Source organism: Penicillium hordei (assembly GCF_028827395.1).
Source record: "Penicillium hordei strain IBT 12815 chromosome Unknown utg000001l_segment0_segment0, whole genome shotgun sequence".
Taxonomy (NCBI): Eukaryota; Fungi; Ascomycota; class Eurotiomycetes; order Eurotiales; family Aspergillaceae; genus Penicillium; species Penicillium hordei.
Genome location: NW_026623142.1, coordinates 3,161,229 through 3,177,316, shown reverse-complemented (window position 1 = coordinate 3,177,316; position 16,088 = coordinate 3,161,229). Strand labels below are relative to the sequence as shown.

Genomic DNA, 16,088 nt, shown 5'->3' with positions numbered 1-16,088 from the left:
GATCCTGAGATATCAGAAGCATTTATCGGGCTACGTGTTTCACGAAACCGTTACGATCGTCCAGTAGATAGATTATCCCTCTTTTTGCACTATAAATTATCATAGTTTAACGATGTTGATATTATAGTCACACTAGTGTCGAAGGATAGTTATGTGTGGTTCTATTAGCAGTTGCAGTTGCTATTTGGCTATGTATATGCTTAGGGATTCATGACCAAACTTATTGCTGCCACTTGAGCATGCTTCCTCTTCAAGCTAAGTTTAATATAAAGGCTACTTGCTCACCACAGCCTCCTTAGATTTGGGCACTGTGCGGGGTTTGATGCTACAATCCTCCACATCACATTTCCACATCGGATATCTGGGAGATCCCTGTTTATGGTAGGCTACTCCTTCTTGATGCCAAGTTATACCAAGGGTTCCCCGGCTTTTCATGCCCTCCTCTGCTGCTTGGCATCAAGCGCAAAGCTGAGGGGTAAGCTTGGTAGTTCCCCGGATTCTTCAATTGCCCATCTTGTTCCGAGGTCTATTGCAAGGTTGACACTATTATGTTGGATAAACTCGGTTAAGATTCTCTCGAAATATGCTCTTAAAGTACCGCCTGTGTATGTATTTCTAATCCACATCACCTTTTCATTCTTTCGATTTGTTGAAGTATCAAGGAGCCCATAAATTCACGACAATGGCATCAATTTCGGCTAGCCCCCACGAAGATAAATCTATGAAGAAAGAGGATTTGGAATTCATCCATCTTGAAGAACAAGAGTTGGCACATCGCAGTCCTGGCAATGAATCCCCTGTGTATGGCATTGACGAGGCACATCAAAGAAGGGTCATGTATGTTCTCTCTACATTATAACATGGTCAGCAAGCCAGCTCTAATTCTTGGACTAGGCGACGCGTGGATCTCCGCCTCCTTCCAATTCTTGGGATCATGTATTCAATATCACTTATTGATAGGACCAACCTTGGTCTTGCATTTGTAGCAGGGATGGAACAGGATCTTGGACTTGACATTGGCAATAGGTATACGATCGTTGTTATGGTATTCTTCGTGGCATACATGTAAGCTCTTTGGTACTACCTGGGGACTTCGAGGTACACTAATTGTCTAACTTTACGTCTCACTTAGTATATTCGAGATACCCAGCGTGCGTCCACGCTCCTCAATCAAGAATCATCACTAATAGATGAATCTCAGAATCTGGTCCTTCCCCGAGCCGGTGCAGCAAACTGGCTAGCGTTTCTTGGATTTAGCTTTGGAGTGATCTTGATCGGCATGGGTTTCACCAGAAGTTGGACCACAATGGTAGCTTGCCGAGTCCTGTTAGGTAAAGAGATGTCCTCCTTTCCTGTTCTACCTTAGTGACCCGGTGTCTTTCTTAGGTGTGATGGAAGCTGGATTTCTTCCAGGTAAGTCAAAATGGACTGCTTCTCCAAGGTAAGCATTACTAACAATACAGGCTGCACCTATCTAATTACATGTTGGTATACGCGATTTGAGGTGGGCAAGAGGCTGGCCGCTTTCTGGCTGGTTTCTGTTGTGCTGAACGCCTTCGCGGCAATCTTTGCCTATGCCCTGACCCTCCTAGACGGAAGTTACGGTCTGAACGGATGGCGCTGTAGGTTACTCGCCACCATGCCGTGAGAATAGAAACGGCTGACATCGATTACACTCTAGGGATTTTCATCGTTGAAGGTGCCATTACCAGTAGCATTTGTTTAATTGGCTGGTTCATCATCATCGATTTTCCGACTCAAGCAGATGCGTTTCTCAAGCCGGAGGAAAAAGAATTTATCATCGCTCGCATCAACAATGACAGTGGAGATGCGGAAGAGGATCCAATTACTATGGAACGGGTTCTTCATCATCTTAAGGACTGGAAGCTGTACGTCTGGGCGTTCAATCTCATGGCCTCCACCCTACCGGGATATGCGTACAGCTACTTCAAGACAGTCATTCTCATGGGCATGGGTTTCAGCAACACGCAGAGTCAGCTTCTCAGTGCCCCACCTTACATCATTGCTGCATTCTTTACATATTTAGGTGGCTGGCTCACCGATAAATACCAAATCCGCGGACCGGTGATTGCTGTCCATCAACTACTGACAGCAGTGGGGATGTTGATCACAGCCTATGGCGGTGCAAGTGGGGCAAGGTACTTTGGAATATTCATGGGTGAGCTCTCGATATTTTCAGGATGAATTGTTATACGTCTAACTTTATACTCTAGGTGTGGGATTCCTACAGTTTTGTATTCCCGGTGTGCTGGCATTCCAAGCGAACAACATTACTTCCCACTCAAAGCGCGGAGTTGCATCAGCAACCTGTCTGATTGGCGGGGGACTTGGGGGTATTATTGCAAGTATCACGTTCAAGTCTGATGAAAGTCCACATTATACTACGGGCATTTGGGTGACATTTGGTATTACAATGGTCAGCATATGCCTAATCCTGATGATGGACTTCCACTTTTGGAAAACAAACAAAAAGGCCCGGGAGACAAATTGTCAGATTGAGGGCATGTCAGGATGGTATTATACTCTTTGAGCGTGACATGTTGATATTTGAGAACTTGTGGAATCGATAGGTGGCTTGTGTTAGACAGCCGCGCTACAACAGAGTTTCAACTCTATGTGGTGATTTTTATGTTTCAAATTGCTAGCAGATAATATTATCTTGCGATACTCCATATTCATCGCATGGCCAGAATATAAGAAATGCATTAAAAAGACTAGTTAGTTCTGCCAAGATAACCTTAACCCCACTGTTTCCCTTGATCTATATATCCTTCCATCGATGTCCCATGAGCCCCGCGACCTCAACTGAAAGTGATCGACTCGACCTAAGGCTGATGAAATGCAATGCGGCATCGATGCCATTGATCATAGCGCCTGTCGTGATGGTTCTGACTCCGAACTGGTTCTGACCAGCATCCAAATAGGAAACCAGGTCCGAGGGATCTTTGAGAACGACTCTAGACCCTTTCGCACCGGGAGTTGGATCCAGATAACGTTGAGTTGCATCTCGTAGCCCGGGGACAGCAAGAAGGTGTGTGGTTGCAGTGAGGCCATCAAGTACACCCCCAAGGCTAAGAAGTAGGCTCCAATGCAAACTGCCAAGAAGGTACGTTGCCTCACGCTATCTTGATCTGTATCAGATGCAAAACAGGCGATAAATTTAACAAGCTCCGATAGCTGCCCCTGTTCGGATTCCACATGTGGTAGGATATTATTTGGTCGCGAGCCAGGAACGATCAATATTTCATGATTTGATAGATGAAGTTTGGCTTCAGCAAGGGATATGTCTCTCTTAACTGTTGCGCTCTCTTGAGATGTTGTGAGTTCATCCTTGGCAGCATAGCTCATGGAGAAGTCCGAGTTGTAGAGTACTGAAACCTGACCACTTACATCGAAAACGTTGAACCCGGGGAAGCCAAGCACTAGTGCGCTTTTCTGTGTATGGCTCATTGTAGACCTAAAAGACCACGGGGAGAATACAAAATCCGGCTCTGCGTGGTGTGATCCCTACGTTTCTGGAATCCTTCAGTGAGGTCACTAAATTTTGTCCATCTAAACCTGTATCCTTACAATATGCTTAATCATTGCAAAGAGAAATCGAATGGCCGGTACTCGAACGTGCGCAGCTGATTGTCCTGCCTAAATTTTCTGATATTTGTAGTGCGAAGAATGCTTCGCATCTATTGCTCAAGCTGCGCTGACAGATTGACTATGGAAAGTGTAGGATCAAGGATTCCCACTGTTAAAGTAAAATTTTATTAATCATGTGGGTCTATCTAATTGATCACCACTTTAGTCCGTACAGAGTACCAGAATTTCAATCTATGTAGCATTGCTGGCGGAAACTATGCCGCCACCAGTGTACAACATATATTACTCCTTCATGAAAAGGAAAGACAAGTGGTCTGCACTCCGTAGCTCTTGGCATAGGACTATTAATAAAAAGGAAAACTATAGGATATATACTTTCAACACATATTACCTTTATGAGTACGGAGTCTGGATTCCGGTCCTGGCAATCCTGCAGGACCATAGTCCGAAGACCGACCCATCAAAGCGGCCACTAAAACCGGGCATGGTTCTCCATATTTCATTATTTGGCTTACTCGTCCTTTTACATTCGACAAAAAAAATTCCCGGGCGTATCCGGTATTCCCATCTAACTAATTTGACGAGTAGTTACTATACTGGACTAGGTATATCAGCTCCGGAGCTATTCCCGAACGACTCACTCTCGGAAGATAAAAAAGCCAGCAACCGAACCTGCTGTCAAATGCTGATTGACAACGTTTAAATTGCTCGAGTTCTATTCAACGCCCCTGAATAGTTTGCGTTGACAGGTTCACCTTTAACTTTCGCACTAGCCATAGAGTTCCTACCAATGTCTCCGTACTCCGTAGGCAGTAGGTAGGTATATGTTTATATATGGGCAGATGAGGGCTAATATTAGATGGTCTTTCGGGGTGGATTTTTTTTTTGTGGCGTTTGGCTGTGACGATCGTAAACCCTATCTATTTACATGTGTTCTGTCTTAGTCTAGGAAATATATTGCAATATTTTTAGATGAGAAGGATCTATTATATATTTACATACGGAGTATGCAATGTACTATATGTAAGGCATTCGGGGTTTTAAGCATAGTGAAAAGGCTTAGGGGTTCAGTATGAAGATTTGCCAGAGCTTCATGATATCAGTGAAGCACCATTATGTATAAATAGTAGGATGACTGGAGATGAGTACATATGAAAGTCGATACCTCGGGTATGCCTTCTGGCCGTCAGAGAAAAGACATCCCACGCGTGGGAAATTCCTCCGAAGTTGCGTGCGGAGGCCGAACTTAATCTCAGGGTTTAAGCGTGCAATCTCTTTTATATCAGTACGGAGTAAGCTTGGAGTGGAAGTCGACCCGTCGGGTACTCCGTACTCCATATCATAAGTACAGCATATAGTCTCGATCGCATCTCCGGGATGGCGAATCTTATACTATATCGGGCCACGAACTTTTTTATTTTTATTTTTCCTTTCTTCTCGTTCGAGGTTGCGGGATAAGCTCGTCCATGTTGATCCGGGTTCGTCCCATACAAAATACCTACAATGTTATACCGAGTACTTTTGTATATTCATAGTATTCAATTAAATGTGACTTGGCTTTTGAGAGGCTAATCAATCCCCACATGTGTATTTGACTAGTCCTGAAAGGATCACCCCCTGCCTTAGTAGTACGACGGCGTGAGATTGCCCGCAATCAAGGAACATCATGCTTTGAAGTTGGAGACTGTGAACGGTAGAATGGGGCAATTGGTCTTTATTGTAAACCTTTTTGGTTGGCCTGGAATGGGTGTTGCGAAAAGAAATTATATAAAGTAGTCACGGTCCACTGAACATCTGTTTCTCTTGGAGTCCTGGAGAATGTGCTTGATAACGTGAAAGCAAATGTTGGATTCGAACTCTCTATTGGTTTGTGCGGAATCCCGTAAGCGCTAGCCTTAGGTCCGTCTGAACCTCGGCAGAACTGTGTGGTTGTGGATGCACAACATACTCCATCCATCTCGAGGAATCCAAATCTCAGGGGCTCTAGTGGAGGGAGACGGAGTTAAACCTCCGTGGAAAGTATGTTGTCAGCAGAAAAGAAGAACAAGATGCCCGGTTTAAGCAGATCCTTAGTGTTGAACCGGGACAGGAATCCGCCAACGTTTCAGAAATGGCCCTTGCATTGGCCACTGGCACACCCATGCGGGTTTCAGCACCTTCATGTCGATCGCTAGAGCTTTTGCATTCCACATTGGCTTGGCGAATGCACAATTTGTACTCCGTAGATTATGTACTGTGTACTTTTGTATTGTATACATCGAATGATGTATGTTGTGCATGTTTCCGTGCCATAACCGTTTTCTTCTTCTTGAAAAAAAAAGAAAGAAAGTGAGAAAAGCAAGAAAATCAAGAAATGGAAAAAATGGAAGAAGAAAAAAAAAAAAACCTCCCCACAATTCAATTGTTCGCAAACTGCTGCGGATTGGATCAACGCATAGTGTAGCCGAAGCGCTTTCGATAGTGCCATTGATGAATATCCAAGAGTCTCCCTCTCTCTTCGTCTCCTACGTACAAGACTATAAAATATAATAAGATCACAAAATGGAAGAACAATAAAAGAAACAAGCTTCAGTATCAGTTTGCAGTTATTGATTCCGACTATATTGTATGTTGTAGAGGTTGCAGACAGGGGTCAAACCATGGTGGATCGGTTTAGCGGGCCCCCTGGGAACGAAGTGAAGATTTAAACGAGTACGGAGTAAAGCCTTTGTATTTCAATACAAAGAGGAGATCGTCAAATGAGATAAAGAGGAAAAAAAAACCAATTAAGGGAAACGTTAAGGAAGAAACAGAGATTAATATATTTTCTTTTAAACATTCCCATTCCAGAGAGAATACCTGAAAAATACTTCAAATACTGAATGTTGACAGATGTTGAAGTCAAAGATACCGAAATAAATATACAGAATACCAGAATATCTGACAGTTGCTCTCCCCGCTTGTGGACTCGCTCGTGGGACGGGAGAGACATACGATCTTGAATGCGCCATTCCATTTCTTCCATTTCTCGTCCCCCCTCTCTCCCCTCCGGAGAACTCGGCTCTCAGCTTCCGAAACGTCCCTTTGTCCTCAGAGGTCGGGAAAAGTCCATCTTTTGAACTTTGGAACGCGATCTCGGCTCTCCCCGTCACCGCCAACGTCTTTCCCCCCCTCCCCTCAAGCTTCCTATTTGGCCTTCGGTAGGCTGACATTGTGTCACTCACACGAATTCGGCACCTGTCTCGGAGGATAATCTGGTCCAATTGGAAACACAACCGCCCAATTCGCAACGGAACGTGGTCGATAGGTGTGGGGAACGACGGAAGCACCGATCGAACCTTTCAAGCTTCTGCCTATCACGTCGCACACCATCCATTCGACATTGGGTTGGACTTTGGCAGACACGGGAGGATTTTTGTTCTTTTTTTGGGAGGTAGGTACATCTACTACCTTGTGCGGAGAGTCTAGTCACTTGTCGGGTCCAGTAGAGTTTAGTCGAGTCTTTTGTCTCTGAGCTTCGACTGAACTCCCGTGTGGCGCAATCAAATCGCATCCCTGACTCAGATCAAACACACGTCGTTGATGCGTCGAGTCCCCTGTTAAACCAGTTCAGCTTGCAATGAACCGTTGCTAACCACCATCGCGCTAGGTAGTTGTCGTTACCGGACGTAAACCATGGGTTGCTTAGTTTCGAAGCCCGCAGAGGCCGATAGGGATGCTCTCCAGCGCAATGCGCGCATTGAACGGACCATCAAGAATGACAAGAAGACGCTGGACCGGACCATCAAGATTCTGCTATTAGGTGGGTGGTTGTCGGTTGGTCGTCGGCTTAGTCCAGTGTCGCGTTACTAACAAAATTCTCAGGAGCGGGAGAGTCTGGGAAGTCCACCATTATCAAGCAGATGCGAATCATTCACAGCCGGGGCTTCCCCGAGGAAGAGCGTCACCAAACCCGTGCCATAATCTACTCAAACATTGTCATTGCGTTCAAGGTGCTGTTGGATATTATGAATGCCGAGGATATCGATTTCGAGAATGAGGAAAAGACCAAGGTACTATCCACCCTTCTCCTTATGAGACTTACATCAGCTGACCAGGGTTGAAAGCCATTTGCGGACCTATTAGACAATACGGAGCCAGATGTAGGGTCCGACGAAGCCTTTTCCGATCTCGAGGTTCGCGATGCAATGAGGGCTATGTGGAAGGATGACGGTGTGCAAAAGGCCGTTGCACGGGGGCATGAATTTGCTCTCCATGATAATTTGCACTAGTAAGTCGAATTGGCGATACGTTGCATGAACCTAGGCTGACGAAACCCAGTTTCTATGAATCTCTCGATCGCATATTTACTCGGGGCTGGCTTCCTGATAACCAGGACATGTTGCAGGCTCGACTTCGGACAACGGGTATTACGGAAACTCTGTTTGAACTCGGACAGATGAACTTCCGCATGATGGATGTTGGAGGACAGCGGTCCGAACGGAAGAAATGGATTCATTGCTTTGAAGGTGTCCAGTGTCTTTTGTTCATGGTGGCCTTATCTGGATACGACCAATGTCTGGTCGAAGACCAGAATGCTGTAAGCGCGATTTTCTCCAATTTCTTCGCTCGCATCACTAATTATATTTCACAGAACCAAATGCACGAGGCCATGATGTTATTTGAATCATTAGTCAACGGCGAATGGTTCAAGCGCAAACCAATCATTCTATTCCTCAACAAAATTGATCTGTTCAAAGGAAAACTCGCCATCTCCTCCATCTCGAACCACTTCCCAGATTATACTGGCTCGGACACCGACTATGATGCCTCGGCACAGTACTTTGCAGACCGATTCCGTGGCATCAATCGCATCCCAGACCGTGAAATCTACATCCATTACACTAACGCAACCGATACAACACTACTCAAGGCGACTATGGATTCAGTACAGGACATGATCATTCAGAAGAATCTGCATACCTTAATACTATAAGGCTGAGGCCCTCAAATTCCCGAGGAATCCCCATGACCGTCTGTTTGTGACGATAATTCCCTTTTTTTTCCTTTTTTCCTTTTTTCCTTTTTTTCTTTTTTTTTTCTCTCTCCATTTCCTATTTCTCAAGCTCTTCAGCCTACCAGTCAGTTTCCGGTTGCATTCCAGGGCGGCTACTATTTGTTCACCCATTCGTGATCATTACCATTGCCATTTCTCATTTTTCTTTCTTTTCTTTCTTGTTTTCTAACGAGGCGTCTTGACTGAGAGGTGGTTGTCTGCTCTCTGCTCACATCTTTGGGTCTATCACGTTGCATCCAAAAGCATATCCGATTTCGCCAACTAATGCCCACGCTTCCGTTTAGCGACTGTATTGTTGCCACCTCCATGTTTCTCTTCTTCTTTTTGGTTTAATGCAGAGTGATACCATTTCTTTGTCTTTGCAGCTGTGTTTACTAACGACTGCTCTGTATTACCACAATCATTATGGATTTTTATTTACTATATCTTATCTCTGAATGAACTCGATATCCTGCTCATTTATGGGCACTTTTTTTTTCACTCTTCGGACGCCAGTCCCAGTGTAGCTTCAAACAAATAAGTTTACTTATGAGGCCCCCAGGTGTCGCTTTACCGTCGCATTCCCTGGTGTAGATCGCACGGCATAGACTATTTCTCCTGGGATACACTACACAGAACTCTAGAATCCAAGAATCAGCCAGATGATTCGACGAAATACCACAGTCAATTTGTATGGAAGACGCGGTTTTTTTTCCCCATCAAGTCGCATCACGCAACTTCAAGATTTCTCGAAGTGTCAGAAACTCTGCGCCTTAGGCATCAACATTACATAACATCCGCATGATCAGTGACTCCGAGTTCCGGGCCGACTGATTTCGCCTCCGATTCAGACTCATTCACCTCCCCAGTGACTGGGTTATCTGCCACACCATGTTGTCAACATCTTTACGCCGGGCGGCATGGACTCCCATGCCGCTTCCCGGGATAACTCGCTCCGGTCAAAGTCTTACCAGCAGCTTGCTCGGCGCAACCCGACCTCTGCACCAACACCGGTATTCCTCCTCATCCTCCAAACCGCCCGTCCCGCCAAGCGATGGCTCCCGACGAATGGACACATCTGCCCCGGCAAAGGGAGTCAACTCGTCTAGCGAGAAGAACAAGGCTAACCGCCGTCGGGGAAAGGACAGCTCTGCCCGAAACGGATCTTCAAAGTCTAGCCAACATACAGCATTTTCCAACCTTCCAAGTGTTCCCTCAACACAGCACCGACAGCCACATGGTGAGTGCTTAAATCCCAGCCAGCTCCATATATAATTTTGTCACTGCAAAGAAATAACCCGAAGCTGACTTCTTTGTTCGCTATTAGATGTCCATGTAGCATCGTTCTTCTCCATCCACCGGCCAATCTCGGTGACTACCACCGTGCCCCCGACCTCGAGCACCGATGCCTTCGAAGCGATATTCTCGTCAAAGCGACCGCTGAAGAACGAGCCGGAGGACGTCATCTTCACTCTTTCCTCGGCCGTGCAGTCGATGGAAACTGGTCCCCAGGGCATGTCAGAGTCTGAAGACCAGTTCCGAAGCTTCAGCGAACAGGACGGCGAACTCCGTATGCTGGATGGCCCCGATGCAAAGTTGTCCGTGGAGGAATTCACCCGTCGTCTTCGCCCATTCCAGCCTCCTCCCCCGCCCGTCCCCATGGATACATCCGCTGCCGAGACTGCCGAGTCCACCGATGCTCAGATTGACAACGAGTACCAGACCTACTCAACCGTTCTGACTATCCGCGAAGCTCGTCATGCGGACGGTCGCAAGACCTACGAAGCACACACGGGACCTTTTGTTCGCAACGGAGAGATGGAGGACCCATCTGATATGCGCGACGAGATCTCCATCGAGGCGCCCTCTGATACCAATGCAGGTATTACATACATGGAACGTCTGCGCAACAACCGCACCATGCATGCCATCAGCACCATGAGACGGCGCAAGGCCAAGATGAAGAAGCACAAGTTCAAGAAGCTGATGAAGAGAACGCGTACCCTGAGACGGAAACTCGACAAGTAGAATTGCTTGATGTTTTCTGTTTTACTTTTGTTCTTTTTGCTGTCAGTTGCATCTTGTCTGCATTTTGGGTCGAGGCTAGTCTTGTGAGAGTTCAGGGCATATATCCTTGTTTTCATACATTTTCTTTTATTACTTTCTCGTTCTCCCCTACCTATTCTCTCTCACCCATACTCGATCAAATATCCACATATACATCTCCTTGGTCTTTTTACCGCGAACAGCTGTACTTGCACGGAAGTAAATGCGCTTTTTGGTCTCTGTGTTATGTGGGCATTAACTCTCCCCACGCATTGCGGATAACCCAATAGACCTTGATTACTAGATTTCTATTATGACACTGCCGGTTTCTTTGATTTTTGTGTCTTTTTTTCATCTCAGTAAATATCACTAGGTGGTGATAACGTAGGGAATATCTCGATTTCAGATCATCATCTCTTGTAAACTTGCCCTAAATATCCCAATACATTGTTATGTATGTATCTGGGAAGATCTACGGGTGTATCTCCTAAGAATTGGACTATGAGTAACACCACCATGAAGCTGGGTGTACAAATAGGGACTTACTGCCCTACCTATCCCAACCCTAGGCGATGAAGGCCACGCGACCAAAAGAATTGAGCAATCCTGAGATAGCATAAATAGATGTCTACGAGGAAAACAAGGGACGAGAAGTAAACAAACAAGAAACTCCTTACAGAAGATCCTGCCTAACCACCATAATGGAAGAGAGGACGGAGACTCAAGTCCCGGATCAGCGAATTTCATATAAAGTACAGTCCAGCGCGGTGTCATGCAATGGAAAGCCAAAAATCCAATATCTACCCACACCTGTCCACCGAGTCCAGGACGAATGCTGGAACAGATTCCCTGATTCTACATCCACCCAGTCATCGAATCTTCACTCTCAAATGGGCTGAAATCGATTTATCATTTCCCGACATCATCCGATCCTGCACCCGCACCAACTTTATCATGTCAGGTTCCCCGGCCGAAGAGGCACATTGGTTTGCGTCGGGGAAATGTTGAAAAGGCACATTCGAGAATGAACCAAGAATCGCGTAGGTGCAGTCCATGGGCGATTCGAGGTCCAATTCCCGGAATGCAGCGGGAGGTCTTTCGTTTAGCAGACTGCTTTCGAGCGGGAGTTCATGAGAAGAGCAACAATCAACCCGTAAAGACCTGAGGGGGGAAGTGGTTAGATGCGATTATACAGCTTAGTATAGGGAGCAGCCACGACTTACCCAAGACTTCAGCGAAAATGAGAATCAGAATCATTCCAACATAGAGTCTAGGCTGTTGAGCCGTTCCACGCACACCCGCATCACCAACAATACCAATAGCGAAACTGCAATCGAGGTCAGGAACAAAGCTCTAGAACAATGGGAGACACCCTGTGTCGCAGCAAACTTACCCCGCAGCAAGACCAGCCAGACCGACGGACAGACCAGCACCGAGCTGGATGAAACCAGTGTAGAGAGGGAGCTGCTGGGTCAAGTCGTTGGCGACCAGGACCGACACGACAAGACCGTAGATACCAATGATACCCGCCATGACAATGGGGACAATGTCTAGAAACCGAGTCAGCGAATTGTTGCCAAAATCCCTTGCGCGACGCTAGGAATATGCCATTGCCAGATCGGTAGAGCTTTTGTTGAGATCAACTTACTCTTAACGATCAGGTCGGGGCGGAGGACGGCCATGGAGCAAACTCCGACACCAGCCTTAGCAGTTCCATATGCGGCACCGAAGCAGGTGAAAACGATAGCGGAGGTGCAGCCCAGCGCACCAAAGAAGGGCTAAAGGAAGAAAGATTAGTTATCATGCCGATGGATTGTGAGCAGGTGGATGACGCAGAGGAGCCGAGACACGGGCGATTGACTCGGTTATGCTCGAGTGTCGGGATCTAGTGTGTAATAAGACTCACCGCATAGACGGGGCTGTCAAAATCCAAAGGTTAGCAAAATTGATCCATAAATTCTAGAGGGCTTGATAGCAAGGTGTCGATCGGAAGCTGTCGAGCACCCAGGGGCTGGAAGGTCTGGCTGACGACTTACCAAAGTTCGGTTGCCATTTTGATGAAAGACGACCCGACGAGGTTCTCGTGGAGTAGTTTGAGCTTTAAATGAAATAGAAACACCCGAGGTCGGCAAGCTCAGTTGGATGCGGTCGGGGAGGATGGAGAGTCCAGAGGCCTGGAGGTCGACGGCAAACATGCTGGCCTCTCTGGGTCACGTGTACTTTCTTGGCATATCCACCGGGACAGGTAATGACTACAGCATATGTGACATGTATAGATTCAGCCGAGATTTGTCCAGTTGGTGTTACATATGTATGTATTGCATTATTGTACATGTATCAATTTTTTAATACAGTTTCGAGGATAACTCGAGATCCTGGAATATTTAGCTTCGTGCACGACTCTGACACCATTTCTCCTTTGATGGGTTGCGAGTAGGCAATCGCCTTCTCGGACAATGCTCCAAAGGTGCGAGGCAGAGAAACGACCCCATTGCTGTCTTCATCCATTCCATGTGTCTCAGGTTCCATAGAGTCTACTACCATTCCAAAGAGATAGCTGATAGGCTCTTCCTGCGAGTCATGATTGCTTGAAACATTGCCCTGTGCCCCAGTCGGTTCTACCGCCACGAAGAACTGAATATAATCCCCCGCAGCAGCAACCTGTGAAAGGAGAGATAGATCATCTACAGTTATTCCCTTATCAATAGAAGGGAGTGTGTCCAACTGTGTGGTATCAGGATCAAAAACTTGACTCAATGTGATAAGATCGTCATGGTTGGCAGTCCCTGAGAAGCTGACTTCGGGATCCAGCGAAAGGAGGCCTTGCTTCTTTCCCCATCCACCTCCTCCGCTCATGACACGGTGCAATTTCCCACCATGATGCAGAGATTGGATCAAGCGATCATGAGTAGATGAACCTGGATCAGCCACCTCCAAGTCAGGTTTCTCGACAAGCGCCCATACGGATACACGCTGGTCAATAATATTATGTTCTGCGATATAACGCGGGAGCTCCCTCTCGAGCTCCGAAGAAGCAGGCATTGTGTCCGTCGACGTCAGATCCGTCGATTTTGCTAGTTGCCGTAAAATATTTCCCATGCTAGTCATGACTCTTCGTCGCTCAGTCACGGGATGCAATGGCAACTCTAATGTAGTATCTAGAGCTTGGGAAGTAGCTGTAACCATGCAGCTTGTGAAATCCATCGAACGGTCCAAGGTATATCCGTTTGAGGCCTTATCCCAAAGCCAGCGTGTACCAAAGATTGTTGTTTCTCTCCCATTGACAAATATAGTGTTTGCTAGGCGCAATCCGATCTCGTGCGCAGGTCCCTTGCCGGTTGGGCCAATCACTTCGGGTTGGAATGAAAACAACAGATTGGTTTCCTCGCTGGCAGAGCTTCTGATAAGGCGGGGTGGTGCAACCTTTGCCTGGACACCTGATTGCCCTACGGCTAGAAGCGATAGCCCTTCGGACTCACTCATATGTGGGCTGTCGGGTGCAGTATTCGGGAGTGCGTCCACCACAGCTGTAACTGCGTAGAGGGTATCATTTCTCGGGGAGTTTCCGTAAAGGCGACTGAGAAATTGCGACAAGAAAGGGCTAGAAGAATCGAGCCAGTGGGCGAAGCTTGGGGTGACGAGGAGGAGAGGGACGGAAGCGGGCGCAGATGATAGGCTCACAAGCCCTGAAGGAAAACTGGACAGAATATCATCTGGGGTCTTTTATTATTTAGCTTGCATATCAAAAGTGTAGAAATGTGGAGTTTACTCACTGTCTCTTCTGCTGTCTTTGTGAGCCATGTGTATGCAAAAGGCTGCCCATGTGTCGCATAGCATCTATTTGCGCGACCGAAGCTTCCAGGGGCATGGAAGGAGCCCAGAAGCTGCCAGCGTCCTGAATTGAGGGCTACCCTCATCTGTTTGAATCTCATTGACATTGAGATATCAAGGTAAAAGCTGACCCAATTAAGAAAACGCGGAAGTCATTGCGGAGGATAGTGGGTCAGTTGCGGAGCGGAACATCTGTTTTCACCGCAGTCAGCACTATGTAGAGATCTGTACAATATACAAGTACTATAACGCAACGTACTTGACATGAGCTCCATATTGATCTATTCGAAGTTGAGCTAAATTAATTTTTGATGCGGACCAAAGGGTGTGAAAATGTGAAGCCTAAATGTTGTAGCACGCTAACTCCATTTAAGTACTAGCCTCCATGGAAAACTGCGGATCATCGCATGGATATGTTCTCCTATTTATACGTAGAAAAGTCGTCAGTACATTTTATCCGTTTTACTGTATTTTCGTATTTCTAGCTATGAAATCGACAAAAGAAGAAGACGCCCATAACAACATCGAAAATGACTCGGAAAAAGACTACTAAAAAAGGCATGGCAAGGCTACATAACCGGCTGACATTTCTCGTCGACCTTATACTTATGCACCCAGGCTTTACGTGGATTCGAAGTATTGACGATGCAGTGCGGTAGTCATAGCCGTCCGATTACAATGATGCGCCGGTGGAATCCACGGTCCTTGTCGTGCGAAGTCTGTGGAGAGAAAAAGCGCCGCTATAACCAAGCCCAGCCAAACTTCAACTGTGTGCAAGTGCAAGGAATATCCCGCGTGGATACTCTGTATAAAGCCCCAAGTGCCCTGGAGATCAGAGGGCTTTTCAAATACCAGCTCTTACTGGCAAATATCAAACGGCCACCGGCCCGGCTATCCAGGCTTTACTATGGTGAGTATCTCATCACACTTATGGACAGCATATATCAATTCATTCTCGGGGGTTCCCCAAAATGGTGTCTATATCTTCCATACGAACGTGAACTATCCAGCCCCACCCCTGACGTTGAGGCTTGAAAGTCCAAGGTGCCTACCACTTACAAGACGCTAGAGAAGTTGAAGGGGAATCTAGACCACTATTCCAGGAACATGCAGGCGCTGCTGTCAGACACACCACAATAGCAGCAGCACCGTACACCAAGTGTGCAGCGTGGGTCTCTTGCAGAAAGTAAGGAACCACTTGTAGCGACTCGCGAAACAAGGCTGAATAATAACACACACACTAGTGGAAATCAGGACCCATCGAACCGTCAATGACCAATGATATTGGCAGTTAGATGGACATCTATGCATGGGGTTGCAAGTGGGGACTTAACCGATGACATTAGGGAAGGAGCCTGGCAATTAATATTTTTGGTCGGAAAATGATATATAAAACCGACGTGATCAGTCGATTGACTACGATATGTATAGTGGGAATTTCCCTTCTAATTTGATATAGAACGCGTGTATATAGTCCGTCGCATTAGTTCCCATCCCTTTATTCTGTCACTAACCTTGTCCCTAGCCACTTTTCTGTTTCAATGAAGTCATAAACGCCGACCACATGATACCAATACCAGGCGCC

At 46.5% G+C, this 16,088-nt stretch overlaps 6 protein-coding genes across 6 annotated transcripts; 3 read left to right on the top strand and 3 right to left on the bottom strand.

Annotated features, from left to right (window-relative positions):
* Positions 1 to 682: 682 nt before the first annotated feature.
* On the top strand, positions 683 to 2,551 carry N7537_001205 (Major facilitator superfamily domain general substrate transporter; the record flags this gene model as incomplete). The annotated part of the gene is made up of 8 exons (XM_056892263.1): positions 683 to 837; positions 895 to 1,065; positions 1,133 to 1,151; positions 1,202 to 1,331; positions 1,387 to 1,413; positions 1,464 to 1,622; positions 1,682 to 2,179; positions 2,235 to 2,551. The coding sequence occupies 8 exons, from the start codon at positions 683 to 685 to the stop codon at positions 2,549 to 2,551; spliced, it is 1,476 nt and encodes a 491-aa protein (XP_056757258.1).
* A 335-nt stretch (positions 2,552 to 2,886) lies between these two features.
* N7537_001204 (uncharacterized protein) lies at positions 2,887 to 3,471 on the bottom strand (the record flags this gene model as incomplete). The annotated part of the gene is given in 2 exon segments (XM_056892262.1): positions 2,887 to 3,399; positions 3,412 to 3,471. 2 exon segments carry the CDS (start codon positions 3,469 to 3,471, stop codon positions 2,887 to 2,889), a joined length of 573 nt encoding a protein of 190 aa, XP_056757257.1.
* Positions 3,472 to 7,266: 3,795 nt separating this feature from the next.
* N7537_001203 (guanine nucleotide-binding protein subunit alpha) lies at positions 7,267 to 8,566 on the top strand (the record flags this gene model as incomplete). The annotated part of the gene is made up of 5 exons (XM_056892261.1): positions 7,267 to 7,393; positions 7,456 to 7,643; positions 7,698 to 7,861; positions 7,912 to 8,170; positions 8,225 to 8,566. 5 exons carry the CDS (start codon positions 7,267 to 7,269, stop codon positions 8,564 to 8,566), a joined length of 1,080 nt encoding a protein of 359 aa, XP_056757256.1.
* A 951-nt stretch (positions 8,567 to 9,517) lies between these two features.
* On the top strand, positions 9,518 to 10,654 carry N7537_001202 (mitochondrial 37S ribosomal protein mS38; the record flags this gene model as incomplete). The annotated part of the gene is made up of 2 exons (XM_056892260.1): positions 9,518 to 9,866; positions 9,954 to 10,654. The coding sequence occupies 2 exons, from the start codon at positions 9,518 to 9,520 to the stop codon at positions 10,652 to 10,654; spliced, it is 1,050 nt and encodes a 349-aa protein (XP_056757255.1).
* A 1,120-nt stretch (positions 10,655 to 11,774) lies between these two features.
* Positions 11,775 to 12,725, bottom strand: N7537_001201 (H(+)-transporting V0 sector ATPase subunit c; the record flags this gene model as incomplete). The annotated part of the gene is made up of 6 exons (XM_056892259.1): positions 11,775 to 11,833; positions 11,896 to 11,999; positions 12,066 to 12,222; positions 12,321 to 12,450; positions 12,579 to 12,591; positions 12,709 to 12,725. 6 exons carry the CDS (start codon positions 12,723 to 12,725, stop codon positions 11,775 to 11,777), a joined length of 480 nt encoding a protein of 159 aa, XP_056757254.1.
* A 284-nt stretch (positions 12,726 to 13,009) lies between these two features.
* N7537_001200 (uncharacterized protein) lies at positions 13,010 to 14,610 on the bottom strand (the record flags this gene model as incomplete). Its single annotated transcript, XM_056892258.1, has 2 exons — positions 13,010 to 14,392; positions 14,446 to 14,610. The coding sequence occupies 2 exons, from the start codon at positions 14,608 to 14,610 to the stop codon at positions 13,010 to 13,012; spliced, it is 1,548 nt and encodes a 515-aa protein (XP_056757253.1).
* Between the last annotated feature and the right edge of the window lie 1,478 nt (positions 14,611 to 16,088).